The 17,133-nt window shown below is 49.6% G+C and overlaps 1 protein-coding gene across 1 annotated transcript in view; it reads right to left on the reverse strand.

Annotated features, from left to right (window-relative positions):
- FGF9 (fibroblast growth factor 9) overlaps positions 1-15,126 on the reverse strand; it is a 31,385-nt gene extending 16,259 nt beyond the window's left edge. Inside the window, exons 1-2 of the mRNA XM_015852145.2 lie at positions 13,916-15,126; positions 8,115-8,218 (exon numbers count right to left, since the gene is read on the reverse strand). Of these exons, the coding sequence (XP_015707631.1) occupies positions 8,115-8,218; positions 13,916-14,192 (381 nt within the window). The 5' untranslated portion in view covers positions 14,193-15,126. The remainder of the gene's footprint in view (positions 1-8,114; positions 8,219-13,915) is intronic.
- Between the last annotated feature and the right edge of the window lie 2,007 nt (positions 15,127-17,133).

Genomic DNA, 17,133 nt, shown 5'->3' on the forward strand with positions numbered 1-17,133 from the left:
ATGAGAAGCCTGACTGGCCATGAGGCAATAACTCATTAAGTACCTCAGCCTTCTCCATGTCTGAGGAGGCCAGCTCTCCCTTTTCATTTATCAGAGGGGGTACACTCTCCTTTGCCTGTCTCTTCTGCCCAATGTATCTAAAGAATCCCTTCTTGTTTTTCACATCCCTTGCCAAGTTCAATTCCATCTGCACCTTGGCTTTCCTGATTCCAACCCTGCACATCTACACAGTATTCCTATATTCTTCTCAGGCCACCCATTCCTGCTTCCACTGCTGACACTTTTTCTCCCTCAGCCTGACCAGCAGCCCCTTGCTAAGCCATACTGATATCCAGCCTGCTCTCCTTGCCTTCTTATTCTGAGGGATGGAGAGCTCTTGTGCTTTCAGAAAGTCATCCTTAAAGTGCTGCCATCTCTGTTCTATTCCTTTGTCCCTAAGTACAGTTTCCCAAGGGATCTCATCCAACTGTTCCTTGAACAGTCTGAAGTTTACTCTCCTGAAGTTCAAGGTTCTGACTCTACTCTTTGTCAGGCTCACATTCCTTTCAGATCATGAACTTGATAGGACATGATCACTGCAGCCCAGGCTGTCTCCAGTATTAACCTCTTTTACGATCCCTTCCACACTGGTAAGCACCAGGTCCAGTAACACTTCACCCCTGGGAGGTCACTGTAAAAGGACTCTAGGAGTCACCTGGACTGTTTGCAGCTCACTGTGTTGTTTTCCCAGCAGGTGTCTGGGTGATTGAAACCCCCAACAAATTGAAACCTATCAGTGTGACTCCTAACAGCTGAACCAAGAAGGCCTCGTCAGCAGGCTCCCCTGACCACCAACTATCCTTTTTTGTTCCAGTGCCTAATTGTAACCCAAAAGCTCTCAACCTGTTCATGACTGTTTCTTAGGAGTACCTCTTCACAGTCTATCCACCCCTTAACATAGAGGACAACTCTTATACCTTGTCTATCCCTTCTAAAAAGCATGTAGACCTCAATCATGACATTCCAGCTGTGTGAGTCATCCCACCATATTTCTGTGATAGCAGTAAGATCCTAGCTTTCCAGTTGCACCATGGTTTCCAGTTTCTCCTTGTTCCTCATGCTGGATGCACTGGTATAGAGGCACTTCAGGTGGGCTTTAGGATGCATTACCTTCTCAGAGAAACCCTCCCTCTGGGAAAAAAATCTGGGGTTTCCCCCCACTGTGTCCTAAAGAGAGAGTTTCTTCTCTGCTCCTCAGCAGTACATCTTCTTCTCCCATCAAATCTAGTCTAACACCCTGGTGATGAGCCCCAACAGCTTTCTGCCTAGAATATTCATCATAAGATGCAGCAGGTTGATGATCTCCACTAGCACCCTGTGCTTTTAACTTAGCTATGCTGCCCCAAACTTAGTTGTGGGCAGGCTCACTATCACTCCCTACTCCCTTCATAGTATCATAGACAGTTTAAAGCCCTATCAATGAGCCCAGACAGCTCCTGGGCCAGAATTCTTTTCCTCCTATGACCCATGTGAACCCCATCAGCAGCCATCAGTCCGGGTTGAAAAAGTCAAAATTACTGCAGTGGCACCAGTCTCTCAGCCACATATTTATCAGATGGGTTTTCCTGGTCCTCTCAGTATCCCTTGCTGCCACTGAAGTGATAGAGGAAAACACCACCTGTACCTCTGCTCTATTCACTAACTGCCTCAGTCCCCTAAAGTCCCTTTTGATAGCCCTCAGGCTTCTCTCAGCAACTTTATCACTGCCAGCCTGAACTATTGGTAAGGGATAATAATCAGAACTGATAATAATCTGAAACAGTCAGTTTTCTGGACTGAGAGTACCTTTATGAAGTTTTTAAGAACTTTGTGACCCACCCCATTTAAATCCCAATGCCTCCTCTTTCAAACCACTTGCAAGACTGCTTCTTGCAACTGTCCTGCTTAAATCAGGGGTACTCAGAAAAGCATGAGTCACTGCTGCTGCTAACCAGCACTACTGGGTAGTTCATTACAGGCTGCCACATCCTCCTGCACCATTTGCTTGAGTTGAAAGCCAGAGAGCTCTGCTCCCCACAGCTCCTCTGTCCCAGGGGCTGCCCTCTGCCTCCCACATCTCACCATTCAGCACAAGGCATTTTATTTTACTTGCAAGCAGGAGAGTGCTTCAGGCACTATCAAATCCTGTTGGGCTTTGAGCAATCTCAGCCTGGAAGTCTTCACCTTCATCACTCTGCCCTGTTCCCAGGCTCACTTCAGGCACAGGTGCATGCATGCGCACTGAGGGACAGATAATCTGGGTTATAAAAAGAATAAATAAATACATGGGAAGCCTATGAAACTCTTCAGATGAGAGGTGTTTAACATTAACAGGAAAGTGTCAACAACTCTGCAGGGTAATTTTATTATCTGTCCTATTCTTGGATACCTGCACCTACCACACACTCAGGTCCAGCACTGTTCCCAACATGCATCTGCACTGTTTTTTTCTTCATGTTGTTTTTGTGCACCTTGCCCCGTTAGTGGAACGGCTGAGCAATTCCCTTCCCTGATTTGCATGGGAACATACAAAGTATTTCTAGAGTGCAGCAACACCTACACCAACTCATTTCCAGTGAACTGCAAAAAATGTGTCCCTTTTTCCTCAAAAGCTTCTGTTTGCCTCTCTCTGTACTGCAGTCCTCCCCAGGCTGTGGGACCCAAACAAGCACACAACGCCTGCAGGTGCAGCTGCTGGGACAATAAAGAGGCGTATCGTCACCTCCCTGCACACTTACTGGGAAAATATGTTTCCTCAAGGACAGCACTCTCTCTCCCTTCCTCCACTGTTTCCCCAGGAATTGTAGAAGCAAAAGGCAGGTCCAGTGTCCCAAAAACATTCGGACAAACAACATTCCAGTTAATTATTTGAAGGACAGCAACGTATTATATACAAGCAGTCCTAAGTCTCACTGTGCCATGTGTACCCGTAAGTCTGAATAGCAGAGGTGAGGAGCCTCACTCCTCAGCTCCAAATCTTGGCTCCTTTGCTCTGTCCCAGCTGCTCTGTGGGCACCTGAAGTCTCTCTCCACTCTTCCCTCTACTTCTACGTGCTCCCAGCCCTCTCCCCTTCCCCAGCAAGCCCAGCGGCTTCCTTCTGCCTTCCCCCTCTTCTCAGCATAGCAGTCTTTGTAGCAGCTCCATATCTTCCCATTACCATTTTTCCTTCCAACCTGCACTGCTTTTTGCCACATGCAAATGACACAAGGGACAATGGGAACACCAGTGTTTGTGGAGAAGTGGGGCAGCTCTGTGACTGTGGGAAACAAATAGGGCAGGGACACCAGCAGAAAGTTGGAGCACAGCTCTCTATGGCAGGAGAGCCCAGGACACAGAGGGCATCTGGGCTGAAGGTATCAAAAGAAAGACAGCAGAGCTGGTGAAGGGTCTGGAACTCAAGTGTTATAATACCAGTAACATTGTAAGTGTTATAATATGTGTAGCAGCTGAGGAAACTGATGTTCAGTCTGGAGGAGGCTTCAGGGAGACCTTATCACTCTCTACAACTGCCTGAAAGGAGGCTGTGACTATGTGGAGGTCAGCTTTTTCTCCCACATAACAGTGATGGGACAAGAGGTAATGGCCTCAGGTTGTAACAGGGAGGATTCAGGTTGAATATTAGGAGAAGTTTATACTGAGAAGGAGTGGTGAGACATTGGAATGGGCTTCCCAGGGAGGTAGTGGAGTCACCACCCTGGAGATGTTCAAGAAACACAGAGACGTGGCAGTGAGGGATATGGTTAGTGGTCATGGTGGGGATGGGCTGGCACTTGGACTAGTTGATCTTCATGTACAGCCTTACTGATGCTATAATTCTATGTCCCATGGTCCCACCATGTTCAAGGAAGCACAAGGACTTCCTGAAAGGACAACCCAGGATGGGAACCCCATGTGCCATGTGAATGCCAACTGTGGATACTCACAAGGCAGAGGTGTGGGGCAGTGTGAGCCTGGGGACAGCCCTCAAGGGCATGAGGGTCATGGGACTCAGCATGAAGATCTTCTCTGCATAGCACCAAGGAGCACTGCTACAAAACACTTGTTGACACTCTTGTCAGAGGTGTTAGAAAGTATCAATTGGCACTCTGGGAGGGAAAAGGAGTTCATGTCTCATCTTAACACCCTTCGGATCCTATCTGGAGTTTTGATTTTTCTTTCTCCCCAGTGACAAGCACGGGAGCTGCTGTGAAACATGATGAGTCATAGCTGCAGGCTGCAAGGGGAAGGCAAGGTAAAAGGAGAGTGGGAAAAGAGCCAGACAGAGCAAGGAAGGCTGCTGTCGCCAGCTACCTCCAAGTCTGTGCTACGCAGCTGCCTCTGGCTTCCTTGCTGAGCCACACACATATACCTTCAGCTTTGCCTAGCTAAATCCAGGGGATGTGAAGGAACGTGAGAACTGCCACCCTGTGATATACGGTCCCTAGGACAGTGCAACAATCACTGAGCATTTTTTATCCAGAATATGCGATGCAAAATACGCCCTGTAAAGGTGACAAGTTGGGAAGCGTGTTTCTTAAGCAGCTATTTTAGATTTAGGAGGAAAGCAGCACTTTCAGAAGGCCAAGAGGAGCACGTCTGGATCAAGATATGCTAAAACTGCCTCTCCTGTTGCCTTTCAAGTAAATTGGCAGCAATTTCCCATCCTGGCTGATCTGCCTCACCATATGTCCCATCCCTAGCGGCACCACAAATACGCTGGGAAAAATCCACCTGTGCCAAATGTTTCACACACATATGTAGAAGGACATGTGTCTTTCAGGGAGCTGATTTGATTGCACCTCATATACTTTTCATACAGAAATTTGTATATAGATCTGACGCTGCCACAGACATGGGGCAGCTCCTCGAACAGTGTGGCAGAAACACACCTGGATAGATCCACAGCACTGATGCAGAGCAGGACAGGGATTTCACTGGTTGCTTGTCAGTTATGAATGGGAAGCAGTTTTCCCAACTTACAAAACATGTTCACAGTTTCACAACCATACCAGCTCCATGACAAAGAAACATGCTGTTGTTCATGGCCTTTTCTGAAAGGCCCACAACAAAGACAGCCAGCTCCCAGCAGCGTCAAGACCTTGCTGGTGCTGCAGCACAGAACAGCTTCGGTGACTTCCCTGCTTCATCCGAGTGACAACTTTAAACCTTATCCAGCCATAAAGCAGACACTAATTTCAGTTAAACTGACCTCCTCTGTCCTTGCCTGGATTGTAACTTGCTTCCAGTTCAAACTGCAGCATTTATTCCCAACAGAGAACTTCACATTCAGTTAATCATCCTTTTTATTTTTTTCACCAAAACCAAAAGCAAAATGCTGTCACTTAAAAATGTTCAGCCATTTCTACATGAAAACATGCTCTGAGGACTGCTTATCTCAGAGTTTCTACCAGAGCTGACAGTTGCTGAAATATAGGCACTAGGATTGCTAGTGTTGACAAGGCTTTAAAGCATCATCACACTGAGTAGCCATTAGAGGTTATATTTCATTGGAAGTAATGTAATTCAATTACCATCACTCTTCAGCATGTGCCATCTCTGGAGGCTGACAATAAGCCATATCATCCATCAGATTTTAACCTGAACTTTGCATTCTGGCCCTATAGATTGCCATTTCTCCATTATGAATGGCTTCATATTTTTAGCCTCATTTATTAGGGAAAAGAGGTTATCCAATTACACTGTCCATCCGTCTCCCTGCCTGCCTGCCAATCCTCCTCAGCTTTTCAACCGGTTTCAATCAAGAGGCAAAGGTCTTCAAGAAAATTAAGTCCCTATCAGTTCTGCAACTAATCAGAGGCAGAGTAAAGTAATCATTTGAACATCCCACCTGGGAGCTCCATGCAAACCAACAATCCAGCAAGCATGGACATCTAATACCACCTCTCTACGTGCAAAGCAAGAAAAAGCCTGGGGAAATTGTGTTACTGCAGGGAGAGAAGATAAAGAGACATCCATGTGTGGGAGTGAGACATGAATCCTTTGGAAAGTGAGCTTTGTAAGGACTGCTCTTCACAGAACAATTATTTTATCAATACAGTAGTAATTTACAAAGAATTCCTTACGCATATTTCTTAGCAAAAATAAATAAATAAATTTTAACACACACAATACAAATTACACAGAAAAAAAGACAGTGTAATGTTGGCTTTCCAAATCTATGCATTTAAACTCTATCAATACCAGCCACTTCCACCATTCTTTTTCTGAGTATCTGAAACATAGAGTGACTTTACTGTTTCACTGACTATGTGTATCTTTTTAAATGATTCCTCCTACTGATAATTTTCAGCCTTACTGATTCATGGTGCTATTGCTCTTCTGCCTCTGTACTGCCATAGAAGTACTCCCAACTTGGCTACTTCTTGATGCCATGGATCAGCTGCACAATTACTCTGACTTATAAAAACTTATTCACATTTCACAGGCAATTTGTGTGCATCTGTCATTGCATCTATTCCTTTTCTCTCTTCCCCTCCATCCTTGCAACCTTTTCCTCCTCCTCCTCCCTCATACTGCCATTTATTCTAAATCCCTTTCTTTTTGCTGTTCCCACTCAATGGTTCCTGTCATCTCTGTATCTCCCCTTTTCCTCCTTCTCCACACATTCTCCATCCCAGCCTTGCCCCTCATTCTGCCACCTCTTCTTCTGCCTCCTACATACACTTTCATGCTGTGCACCTTCTGGCTTCTTCCTCTAACTTATTCTTTGCTCAGAAGATGGATTATGGATGCCCCATTCCTGGAGACACTCCAACTAAGGCTGGACAGGCTCTGACTGAGCTGAAGGTGCACCTGTTCATTGCAGGGGAGTTGGAATACATGACCTTTAAGTTTCCTTTGCACTCAAATGATTCTACGATTCCATGATTCTAAGACAGCCACCTTCCATCTCTCACACAAGTAATAGAAGAAAGAGATCAAAATGGTGTTGAACTGGACACCTTGTGACAACACTTCTAGTCTTATTTCCTCCCACTAGATAATAGATAATATCCCATAGATAATGCATTGGGAAGTTGGACTCACTCCTGTTCTCATCTGCTCATTATCTTCTCACATTGCCCCTACTCTCACAATTGTCCCACTCTTCCCAGTTATCATTTCCAGTTATTTCCCAGTCACTCCCCTGTGATACAAGGAACTTCAATCACACCCAAGACCATATTGTCAACTCAGCTCTTTACTGAGTGTCTTTCCCTGCAATGTTCATGCCATCAGGCCCTGCCTCTAGTTGATCACTGGCATTTTCTCCTTCGAGCCTCTGAAAAGTCCCAGTACACAGAGCCTCCCTTCGCTTCAGACATTTGCTTTCCTTCCAGACCCCTTCCTCCAACACAATGGTATCTCCAGTTCTTGTCATTGTTGGAAGTTGGCACTTGCCTGCTAGAAGTGATTGCCTTCTATTGACTGAAGAGTTACTAACTCCATGTCAGACACCCACTGCTCACAGTGTACACACCACTGGGAATTCCAGGGCACAGCAGATGTCCAAAGGAAGGGACATACAGCACACACACACACACACAGCTGGGTGGCCTTTCTACTCCCACAGCAAAAGCACCAAGCCTTACTCCTGCCCCAAGCCCATCACCGGCTCCTGCTGAGAGCCCACAGAAAGCACCAGCTGAACTTTCAGGACACGACCACCCAGTCTTTTGCCTTCTTTTACTTTTTATAACTTTTATCTACCCTTACTTCTCATTTTCTCATCCACACATGCCACCCTTTACCTCCCCCTCGACTCACTTTTGTCAATTCCTAGCAAGTTCTCTGCCCACACACAAAACACAGTGACTTTGTCTCATTTCAGTCTCTACAGAAAGAACGCTTTTGCAAACCCTACAATACATCCTTCACTCTTCAGTGGCCAGCAGTCTCCACTCTTTATATCCACATTGCCATCAGCCCACATTATCACTCATTCTGGATTTTGTCACCGTTTTCTCTCCCTTCCATGCTACTTATTTCTTATTAGACATCAAGATTGCACAAGCAGAAGCAGTGCTCACACAGCAACAAGGCCTTGCAGGAGCTACCAGGTATTCTTACAACAGAACAGAAAGATTAGAACCTCCTAGGATAGCTGGGGACTTACCGAGCCGTAGAGTTCCCCTTTCTCATTCATTCCAAGGTAGAGTCCGCTGTCTACTCCTCGGATGCTGACCAGGCCTACTGCTATACTGATGAACTCCAGTATACCTAGAACATACAGGAAAAAGCACACAGTGTATACGCTGTACGCACTGGCAGGTTTTTTCCCAGATGTGACTGATCCCTCAGTGACAGGCAGCTGGTACCAAGGGCCTGCTTTCCATTTTCAGAGTTGTTTGGACAAAGATGAGGAACAAATGAATGCACCTTAAAATACGATGCTTGAATTGCGAAGTCCTTTAATCTCTGCTCAAAGGATGCATTGCAGACAGTATTAATGTGTCAAATTATACGATTATCCTCACTCTTTCTTGTCATTTCTGAACACAAAACTAAAGCTCAGCCCTACTGCAGACTTGTCAGCATCATGATTTGAGCAACACATAAAGCATTCAATGAAAAAAAAAATTGAGTTTTGGGACAGACAGAATTACCATTATTAAAGCATCGATGAAATCTGTCTTGCCAAGAAAATTTAAAAATAAAAAAGAAAGGGGGAGAAAAAAAAATTGAGTCAGCATTGTGAGATGAAAATAACTTTACACATGGAAGCAGAACTCTACTTCCAGGCATCAATGAATCAGGAATACGTGGAAAGGTTTACTCACAGTGTCATCTTCAGAGGCTTGAGAAATGAGATCTGTAGCACAGTCCAGAGGCTCACACTATTCCTCTAGATATTAGGCATTCTCATTGGTATGGTATGGCGTTTTTTTTACTCATCTCAAACTTGAAAATCAAAATACTCTAAACCCAAGGGATAGTGTGTGAATGGTTACATCCTCTTGTACAGGCAGCAGTGAGCTCACACAGACGTTTGTGCCCTGCAGATAGGGCATTTTGCAGACAAGCTCTCCCTCCTTCTGCACAGCTCCCAGGTTCAGCATCCATGTGCCCAGTACTGAGAGAACCAACTCAGGCACCACCTCCTCTGCATCTGAGCTCTGGATTTCTGGCAGCCTTTCCCTCTTGGTGAGGATGCTACCAGCCAAACCTCACCCACAGCCAGAACTGCATGGAACCAATGGGGTTCACACCCTATTCTGGACTGTTCATGAAGACCACAGTGAGTGCAGAGCGACCCAGCCCCACTCAGAAGCACCACACGGCCTCATCACGCTGCGTTCCAAGCCACAAAGTAAAGCCCAGTGCAGCATTTCCAATAGAGTTTGTGAATTCTCATGTCTAATCACACCACATAACTATTTTAAAAGCTCGCTGGGAATTATATTTGCATGAAACAGTAAAATAACAGCATAGTATGTGTTGAGCCTCACGTGGCCAATAAAAAAGCACTTTCATGGATTTTTGGAACAATTAATTTGGCATCTCCCACAAAATAGTTGCGCGCTAATCAACAGCAGGCATGAATCACATAAATTTAACAAAGCATGAGCTGAAGCCAACAGGGAGAATTTACAGTCAAGCTAATGTAAAGATGAAATGTATTCCCTGCAAGGGACTATTGATCATTGCCTTATATATTATTCAGCACTACAAACACCACAGTCTATTGTTTTGATAACCCTGCTTTAAGGGTTCATCTTAAATTATTCTCTACGTATGCACAAATCTTAAAACACTGGGAGGAAGTATTTAGTAAGTACAGAATTGTTTTGAAGTCATAAAAAGTGGCCCCGTGCTGTTTATCTGGTGTGCACAGCATCACAGATACAATTGATCCATTGAAACAATCCAAACATCCCCGCTCTATCTGGCAGTGCAATACAGGCAGGCTTCTTACTGAAGCTTTTTACATAAGGCTTTTACCAAGTGATCACATTACTCGATACATATTACCAAGCAACTTTAACTGAAGTTAGATGTTATGGGAGGTATTATCCCATGATGTAAGTCAGTGAGTCTGGCCTCTTTCACATCGATACGAACATAGACTTTAATTGCTGTCCTCATTGCAAACATTTGGGCACATGCTGCTTAGTGTGTCAAAGAAACAAAAAGCACTGTCACGTCCCACTGCAAGAGTACCAGGAGAATTTAAGGTACTTGGCAAAGAGCATCCACATATTAGGGATCAGAATAGAGATTAGCTCATTTAAAACAGTCAGAAGCCTCTCTGCAGCATTATGCACCATGCTGGTAAGGCTACAAGAGACTGTCAGGGGCCAATTGTGCAGTCAGAAAGAAGTTAAAGTGTTGCATGGTTTGGCCCAAACTTCCATGGTTTTTCTCCCTTTATCATTTCTGTAACATACACAGAGTGCATAGCACCTGAACCAGATATTAAAATAGACAACCCTCAAAATGAGGCTGGGCCAAAGGAAAATCAGGACAGCTCCAAACTTCACAAGTTACAGCCTTATTTATAACTGACAGTGGGGAAGAGAAGGAGAGGCGAAATGCATCTCAGTACACAGAGTCCTGAGCATCATCTTGTCAGACAATGCACATTTGCTATAGTGACACCAGTCCAAGGGAAGGACCCACAAAGAGCCTGGGAGGAACGCTTGGAATGATGATTCCTTGCACAACCCCACCAGCCCTCCATGCACCTCCTCTGCTATGACCCAGTTTGGACATGGAATCAAACAGTGAGCACGTGGGGCCGGTCCCATCACCATCCCTACATCGCAGATCCCCCACAAAAGGTGACATTGTGACTTCCACAGGAAGCATTTCACCCAGCTCTAAGCAACGAGCATCACTGCAACCTCCTTGGTTCGTTCTGCCCTTTGGACATTTTGGTCGTTTGCTATATATAGCCTCCTTTCCTGTTGCCGGATCAAAGCAGCGCAGCTTCCACTGCGCATCCTAAACGGCAGCCACGGCAATGTGAGGAACGGGGGAGGCTGGAGGGGACCTGCGGGAAGTACGCGGGGTGCTGCAGTGCGGTTGGCATCTGCGCAGGGGGAACAGAGAGGAGAAGGGAGCGGGACTGAGGCTCCCCCCCGCCCCCAGCTCTCAGCAGCGCCGGTCGGGCTCTCAGTGGCAATGCTCTCAGCCGGGACGCACCCGCGTGTCCCAGCTGTCACCGCTCCTCCCACTCCCCCGCCCGGTTCCAATTAAGGGACCGGAGCGCAGACAGTCCCGGCCCCCCCAGGAGTCAGCGGGGCCCTACTTCACTTCTAGGCTGTCACAGAGTGCATCGTCCCCCCACCCTCTGATGGGGGCACTTCGGGAGAGCTGCGCAGACCCTCCCCAGGGGCTGGACCAGAGGGCGGGTGAGGGCCGCTCCTCTCCCCTGTAAACCCACCCCCTTCGAACTCACCCCCCACAAACCTACTCCCCGCAAACCCGCCCCCGTTTCCCTAGTCCCAAAGGGCTCAGCCCCCCCGCACTCATCCCTGCCCCGCACCCAGCGCTCGGGGACGGCTGCAGTCCCGATCGGCGCCCCCCGCCCCCAGCAGCCCCCTAGGGCGGGTGTGCACCCTCCACGGCCCCGGCCGTTCCCGCAGCCGCTGAGCGCCGCGTTTCCCTGCGGCAGCAGCACGGCAGCACAGCACAGCAGGTCCCAGGGAGCGGATTTCACCTGCTGACAGCTTTTTTTTTCTTCCCCCCGCCCTTTTCCTGCACGCTCCTATTTTTTTTAATGCTGTGCATGCAGTCCTTGTGCTGACGCACAGGGGCACGCCTCTCCGCTCTTACAGAGTTCCTGAATTTACAATGACTCCACTGTGTGGCAAATGCCCTTAGACGAAAGGAGACTGCATCAAAAAACAATCATTATAATAAAAAAAAAAATCCTTTTGTCACCCAGATGAGATAACACGGCTTTGATCAGCCACAACCGCATTCCGGGGGGAAGCGGGCCGTGCCCTCCCGGGGAGCTTTTCCATCCGAGATGGACATCTCCGAGTGCTGCTGCCGCTGCTGCTGCGGGCATTGCGAAACGCCGGGCTGCCGGAGCCGGGCGAGTAGAGACACACAACATGGCTCGGCTCATTGTATGCCACAGGCACGCATCCAACATCGCATCACAAAAGAATTGCTCTTATCTGATGTCTCTCCAGAGGGGTGTGTGTGCGTGCGTGTGTGTGTGTGTATGTGCGCGCGAGCGGGGAGGGGGATTCCCACCGCGCAGAGCCCCGAGAAGAGTTTGCGCGCATCCCCCGGGCTTCTCTTTGTCCTTATTCTTGAAGGAAAAGTTCCTCCCCCCACCAGAACCCCCCGTTCACGCAGGTTTCCTTCACACGCTCCGAGGCTCCGTGTTCGCCTCTCCCCCCTGCAGCCCCCGGACATCACCACCCCGAAACCCGACTAGCGACCGCCGCTCGGTCACCTCCGGGAGGACACAGCGGCAACGCCGCGGCACCGACACGGCACCGCCGCTCCCGTCCCCGCACGCAGAGCAGCGCTGAGCCCCAGCGGAGCCCCGGCTGCGGGCGGGGGGGACACCGGGAAGGGAGAAGCGAGAGTCGGTGCCGCGGCGTCGCCCGAGGGACCACATCGATGGGGGCAAATAAAAATAATGCTAATAAATCAATAAATCTACGAACTACCTGGGGAACAGGACAGCTGCCCCCGGAGCCCCCCAGCAGCGGCCGCCAAGCCATTTTTAAAGGCAGGGTCCCGCAGAACGCGCTCCCCGCCGCCCCGCAGGCAGCAGCCGGCGGCCATCCCCCCTCCCAACCCAAACCCAAGGGCCCCCGTGGTGACGCCGCGCTGTCCTCCACCTGCCGGGCCCGGCCCTGCGCTGGGCTGCGCGGTGTGCGCGCAGGGAGCCCCGCGTTGGTGTGCGTGTGCGGCGCGGCAGCGATTCGCTGCGGCTCCGTGTGTCAGGAAAAAAAGCACCGTGGGTGCGAAATTCCTCCATTCCCTTCGCCGTGCCGCCGCCTTTCCGCACCGCGCGGGCACTTGGCGCACTTTCTCTCCTCTCCGCTCCCCCCCGAGCGCGGGGTGTAGGCGATGGGCGCAGAAGCCCTCCACGCCCTGCGGGGATTCCCTCCCGCAACACCGCGATCGCATACGGGGCTCGCAGAGCCGTGAAACGCAGTTTAGATACCGCTCAACATCTGGCATTAAAACACGAGAGAGAGAGAGAGAAAAAAAAAATCAGGAAATAAAAAAAAAAGCCTTCACCACGGGACTTTGCTTTTACGACCGAGTGCGAGCGCTGTCAGGTTGGGTCGCTCCCGAGTTAACTCCTTCCCGCAGCGCGGAGCGCCGCGCCTTCCAGCCTGGCGCATTCCCCTCACCCCGCCGTAACACACCGCCTCGGCTCCCCCGGCAGCTCCGAGGCACTTCGGTGCGTTCGATCCCCGGCCCCAAGGCAGCCTCACACCTCCCCCCTCCGAGCTCCGGGGTGCGGGAAGAGAGCGGAGCCTCCGCCGGAGCCACGGAGAGACCGAGAGCCGCGGAGCGCTGCGGGATCGCCGCGGGAGGGGCGCACGGTCCACCGGGAGAGCCCCGCACCGAGCGGGAGGGGGGGCCGCTGCCCGGGCAGGTAACCGGGAGGGAACCGAAAGAGGAAAACCCTCGTGCATTTGCGTACGGGACGGCAGCCACTCCCTTCGGGAAAGTCGGTGCGTTTTAAATCGGAGCGGTTAATGATTAAAGCCCCTTTAAACTCGCGAAATCGCGGCGCTCGGGAGAGACGTCCCGAGCGACATTTCCTCCCCGCGTGGATCGGAGCGGAACCCGCCCCACCTCGCCACGCTCCGTTCGCCCCCGGGCAGCGCCGCGACCCCTCTGCCCGCCGCCCACCCACCCACAGCCCCCCCCCGCCCGCGGTCCCGGCGCGTTATTCCATCACATGACCCCTCAAGGGTTAAGGAGAGTACCTACCGAATCGGCTGTGGTCTTGCCTGGTGCCCTGGATAGTACCATTGGGGAAGATTTCTAAATGAAATCCAGTCCTGCAGTAGAGCTGCCTCCGCCTGAGGATCCCCTTTAAATGGTCCAAGTCCGTGACCGCGGGGCCCCTGGGCAGCCCACCTGCCTCAGCCTGGCCCAGGTGGTCACTGAGCAAAACCGGGCTGTCCGCCGGCAGCGCGGGCACGTTCCCAAAGGGCACCGCGTCCTGCACACCGAAATAGTTCCCAACTTCACCTAAGGGAGCCATCAGAAGATTCTGCTTTTAGAGAATAAGAATAAACAGTAATGATGGTGCCAAACCCAGGAGATATAAGATAGGTATATTCCACTCCTCTCCCCTCCCTAGCGCGGTTACAGAGAGAATGTTCTTTCTTCAATCCATTAAACGCATAAATAAAAGTAATATTCTGCTTTGACTGGTACAGGTTCAAGGTCAAACCAGTTAGTCTAAGAAACCACCACTTTATACTCACACACTGACATATTTATAAACATATAGATGTGTATATCTATAGAAACGCATATATTCCCCAGCTCTTAGCAAGCAATAAGGTCTTCAGCCCATCCAACCGTAATAAAGAAAAAAAATCCGTAGTTTCTCCATTTGGTTTAAGAATAGAATGACCATAGCAACTTAAATACCTAGGCGGTAGAGGGGTTTTTTTAAGATGCACAGGCTACGTCAGGATTTATGGATTCTGACTCCAGAAAGGCATGCGCTGTTTTTACTCTATAACAGACTGCATACATCAGCATGAATCCCGCAAAGGGGGAGGGGGGGGGGGAGATCTCACGATGTTGGCTGAGAGAAATCCCCCAAAAAATTAAGAATTAAAAAAATATATATAATAATAATAAATTAATTAAAAATTTTCAAAAATTGCCAAAAAAAAAAAAAAAGGAAAAAATGCAAAAAAAAGAAGAAAAAAAAAAGAAAAAACTTTTGACGTCCAAATTCTATTATCCAGAATTCTCAGGAGGCTCAGCAGATGTCCACTGGTTTGGGGGTATTGCCGATCCACAAGCAAAGCAGCACCATACAAGTGCTGGTGTCTCTCTTGGCTGGCTCGGAACAGGTGTTGCTCCTGCAGGGCTCCCTGGGCAATGTTGTACTCCAGCACTGAGCTGCGGCTCTTGACTGTGGATCTCCATCCAGCACGCAGAGTGGCGCAGGAAGAGGCATTGGGCTGGGTTTAAGGTAGTCCTGAGTGCTGCTGGAAGGATTCTGCGAGGTCCTAGCGCTCAGCCCTACCTGCTGCAATACAGAACCGCTTCCAGCGCCGGGCACAGCGCTTACTGCTCTGCGGCAGCACGGGGCTGGGGGGGGGAGGGGGGGGCACCGACCACAAAGAAACACGGCGAGGATTATTATCTATTTTCCCGTGCGCTGCGGCTTCGGGACCCACTGGCATCCCCCACGACCCCTCCCCATATTTACACCCAAGTGAGGCGCAAACTCAACCTGGCACTGCCAATGGGAACTTTGGGAGAATTTTTTATACCCTTTCTTTTTTTTTTTTCTTTTTCTTTTTTTTTTTTTTTTATTGGGGGAGGGAGGGCGTGGTTCAGTGTTCTCCACATGGTTTCCCCTCTCCCCCCCCCCCCCCCCCCCCCCCCCCCCCCCCCCCCCCCCCCCCCAATCCCGAAGCCCTCCCCGCAGTGCCCCGCTCTGATTTTCGGGGATGCTCCGTGTCGCCGCAGGGCGCCCCAAAGCTTCAGGCCCCCGCCGCCCGCAGAGCTTGGGGCACCCCGCGGCGCCAACAGTGTTCTCCTCCCGCATGCAGAAGTTATTTAAAACCGCCAGGAGAGAGCCACTGGAAGCAGGGGAGGGGGGGGAGAGGGGGAGGGAGAGGGGGAGAGGATTTATGTTTCTTCTCGTGATGTCGATGATGGATGTTATTGTTGTTCCGCCGCGCTCCGATATAGCTGCATTAATTAGTAAAGGGACAGAAGGGTCTCTATCCTTCTGGAAGAGATCGAGGAATGGGCGCAACGCAGAGGCTCTTTGGGATTAAATGCAAAACCTGAAGACAGGCTCTTTTATTTCATCTAACCATCTATTGTATTTTATTTTTGCAAAGGAGAGAGAAGGAGAAAAAAAGAAAGGAAAAAAAAAATGCAGTATCATGAGAGTGAGTGCACGGTGCCAATGCCAATGTGCATCCCAGAGGTGGCAGGGCACAGGAAGGTCCCTTGGTGGAGGCTGGAAACAGAGCCCTGGGAAAGGAGAATTTCACAAAGGGGGTACTTAAAAAATGCTCAGCTCTGTGCATGTCTCCCTGCTGGGTGGGAACAGCTCTCCCAGGCTTCCCAACCCCCAAGCCAGCAGCCTCACTGCATCCCTTGCCACCAGACCTAACGTCTGAGAGGAAGGAAGGGGACTCCCAGTTTCCATGTCTGTGGGGAAGGCTGGGTCCTAAACCCCCAGGGATGTGCAGGGAGCAGAGGTGCTCCAACCATTTCAGTCACTTCCATTGGACCATATTCCCACCTGAAAGATGGGATTCAGAAGCTTCAGGGCAAGGTTCCATCCTGCCCATCCTGCAGAAGCAGCAGCTCTGTGTCAGCTCATGCAAGAGGCAAGCAGCACCCCCACCCCAAAGCAGGGACGTCTCCGGTCATGTTCCACAGCATTTGCCATCTATATCAGGTTTAAGGACACTCCTCGCACACACAATGGATCTATCAGTGTGAACAACTGCAGAATGACTTGGGAAAAACTGCAGAACTCGCCATGTCAAAAATCATTACTCTTTATCAACTTGATCACGGCAGCACCCGGAGGCCCCGCTCGGGGATCACAGTCCCATTGTGCTGGATACTGTAGACACATGTAATCAGAGAGATGGTCTATGCCCAAAGAGCTTATGATCTTAACCCATGATGAAAGACAACAGGTGTATACCACAGACACATGGGGGAAGGATAAGGGAAAAGCAGCGTTGAGAATAAAAAGCAACAGGCTTGGCCAGTGACAAGAATTGTGTGGCAGAAGGAAGTTTTAAGGAGATTTGAAGGAGAACAATAAAGCAGCTTTATGGTTATTAATGGGAAGCTTTTTCTACGCATAGTGTGTAACTTGGAAAATAACATAAAATTGCTTGTTAGGAAATTGGGCTGCTGAGGAGTGAAGGCTTGTGCCACTGGCAGAGAAAAAGGGAGTATCACAGAGCGGCCAAAGGGCCTGG

The sequence above is a fragment of the Coturnix japonica genome, chromosome 1, assembly GCF_001577835.2.
Source record: "Coturnix japonica isolate 7356 chromosome 1, Coturnix japonica 2.1, whole genome shotgun sequence".
Classification (NCBI taxonomy): domain Eukaryota; kingdom Metazoa; phylum Chordata; class Aves; order Galliformes; family Phasianidae; genus Coturnix; species Coturnix japonica.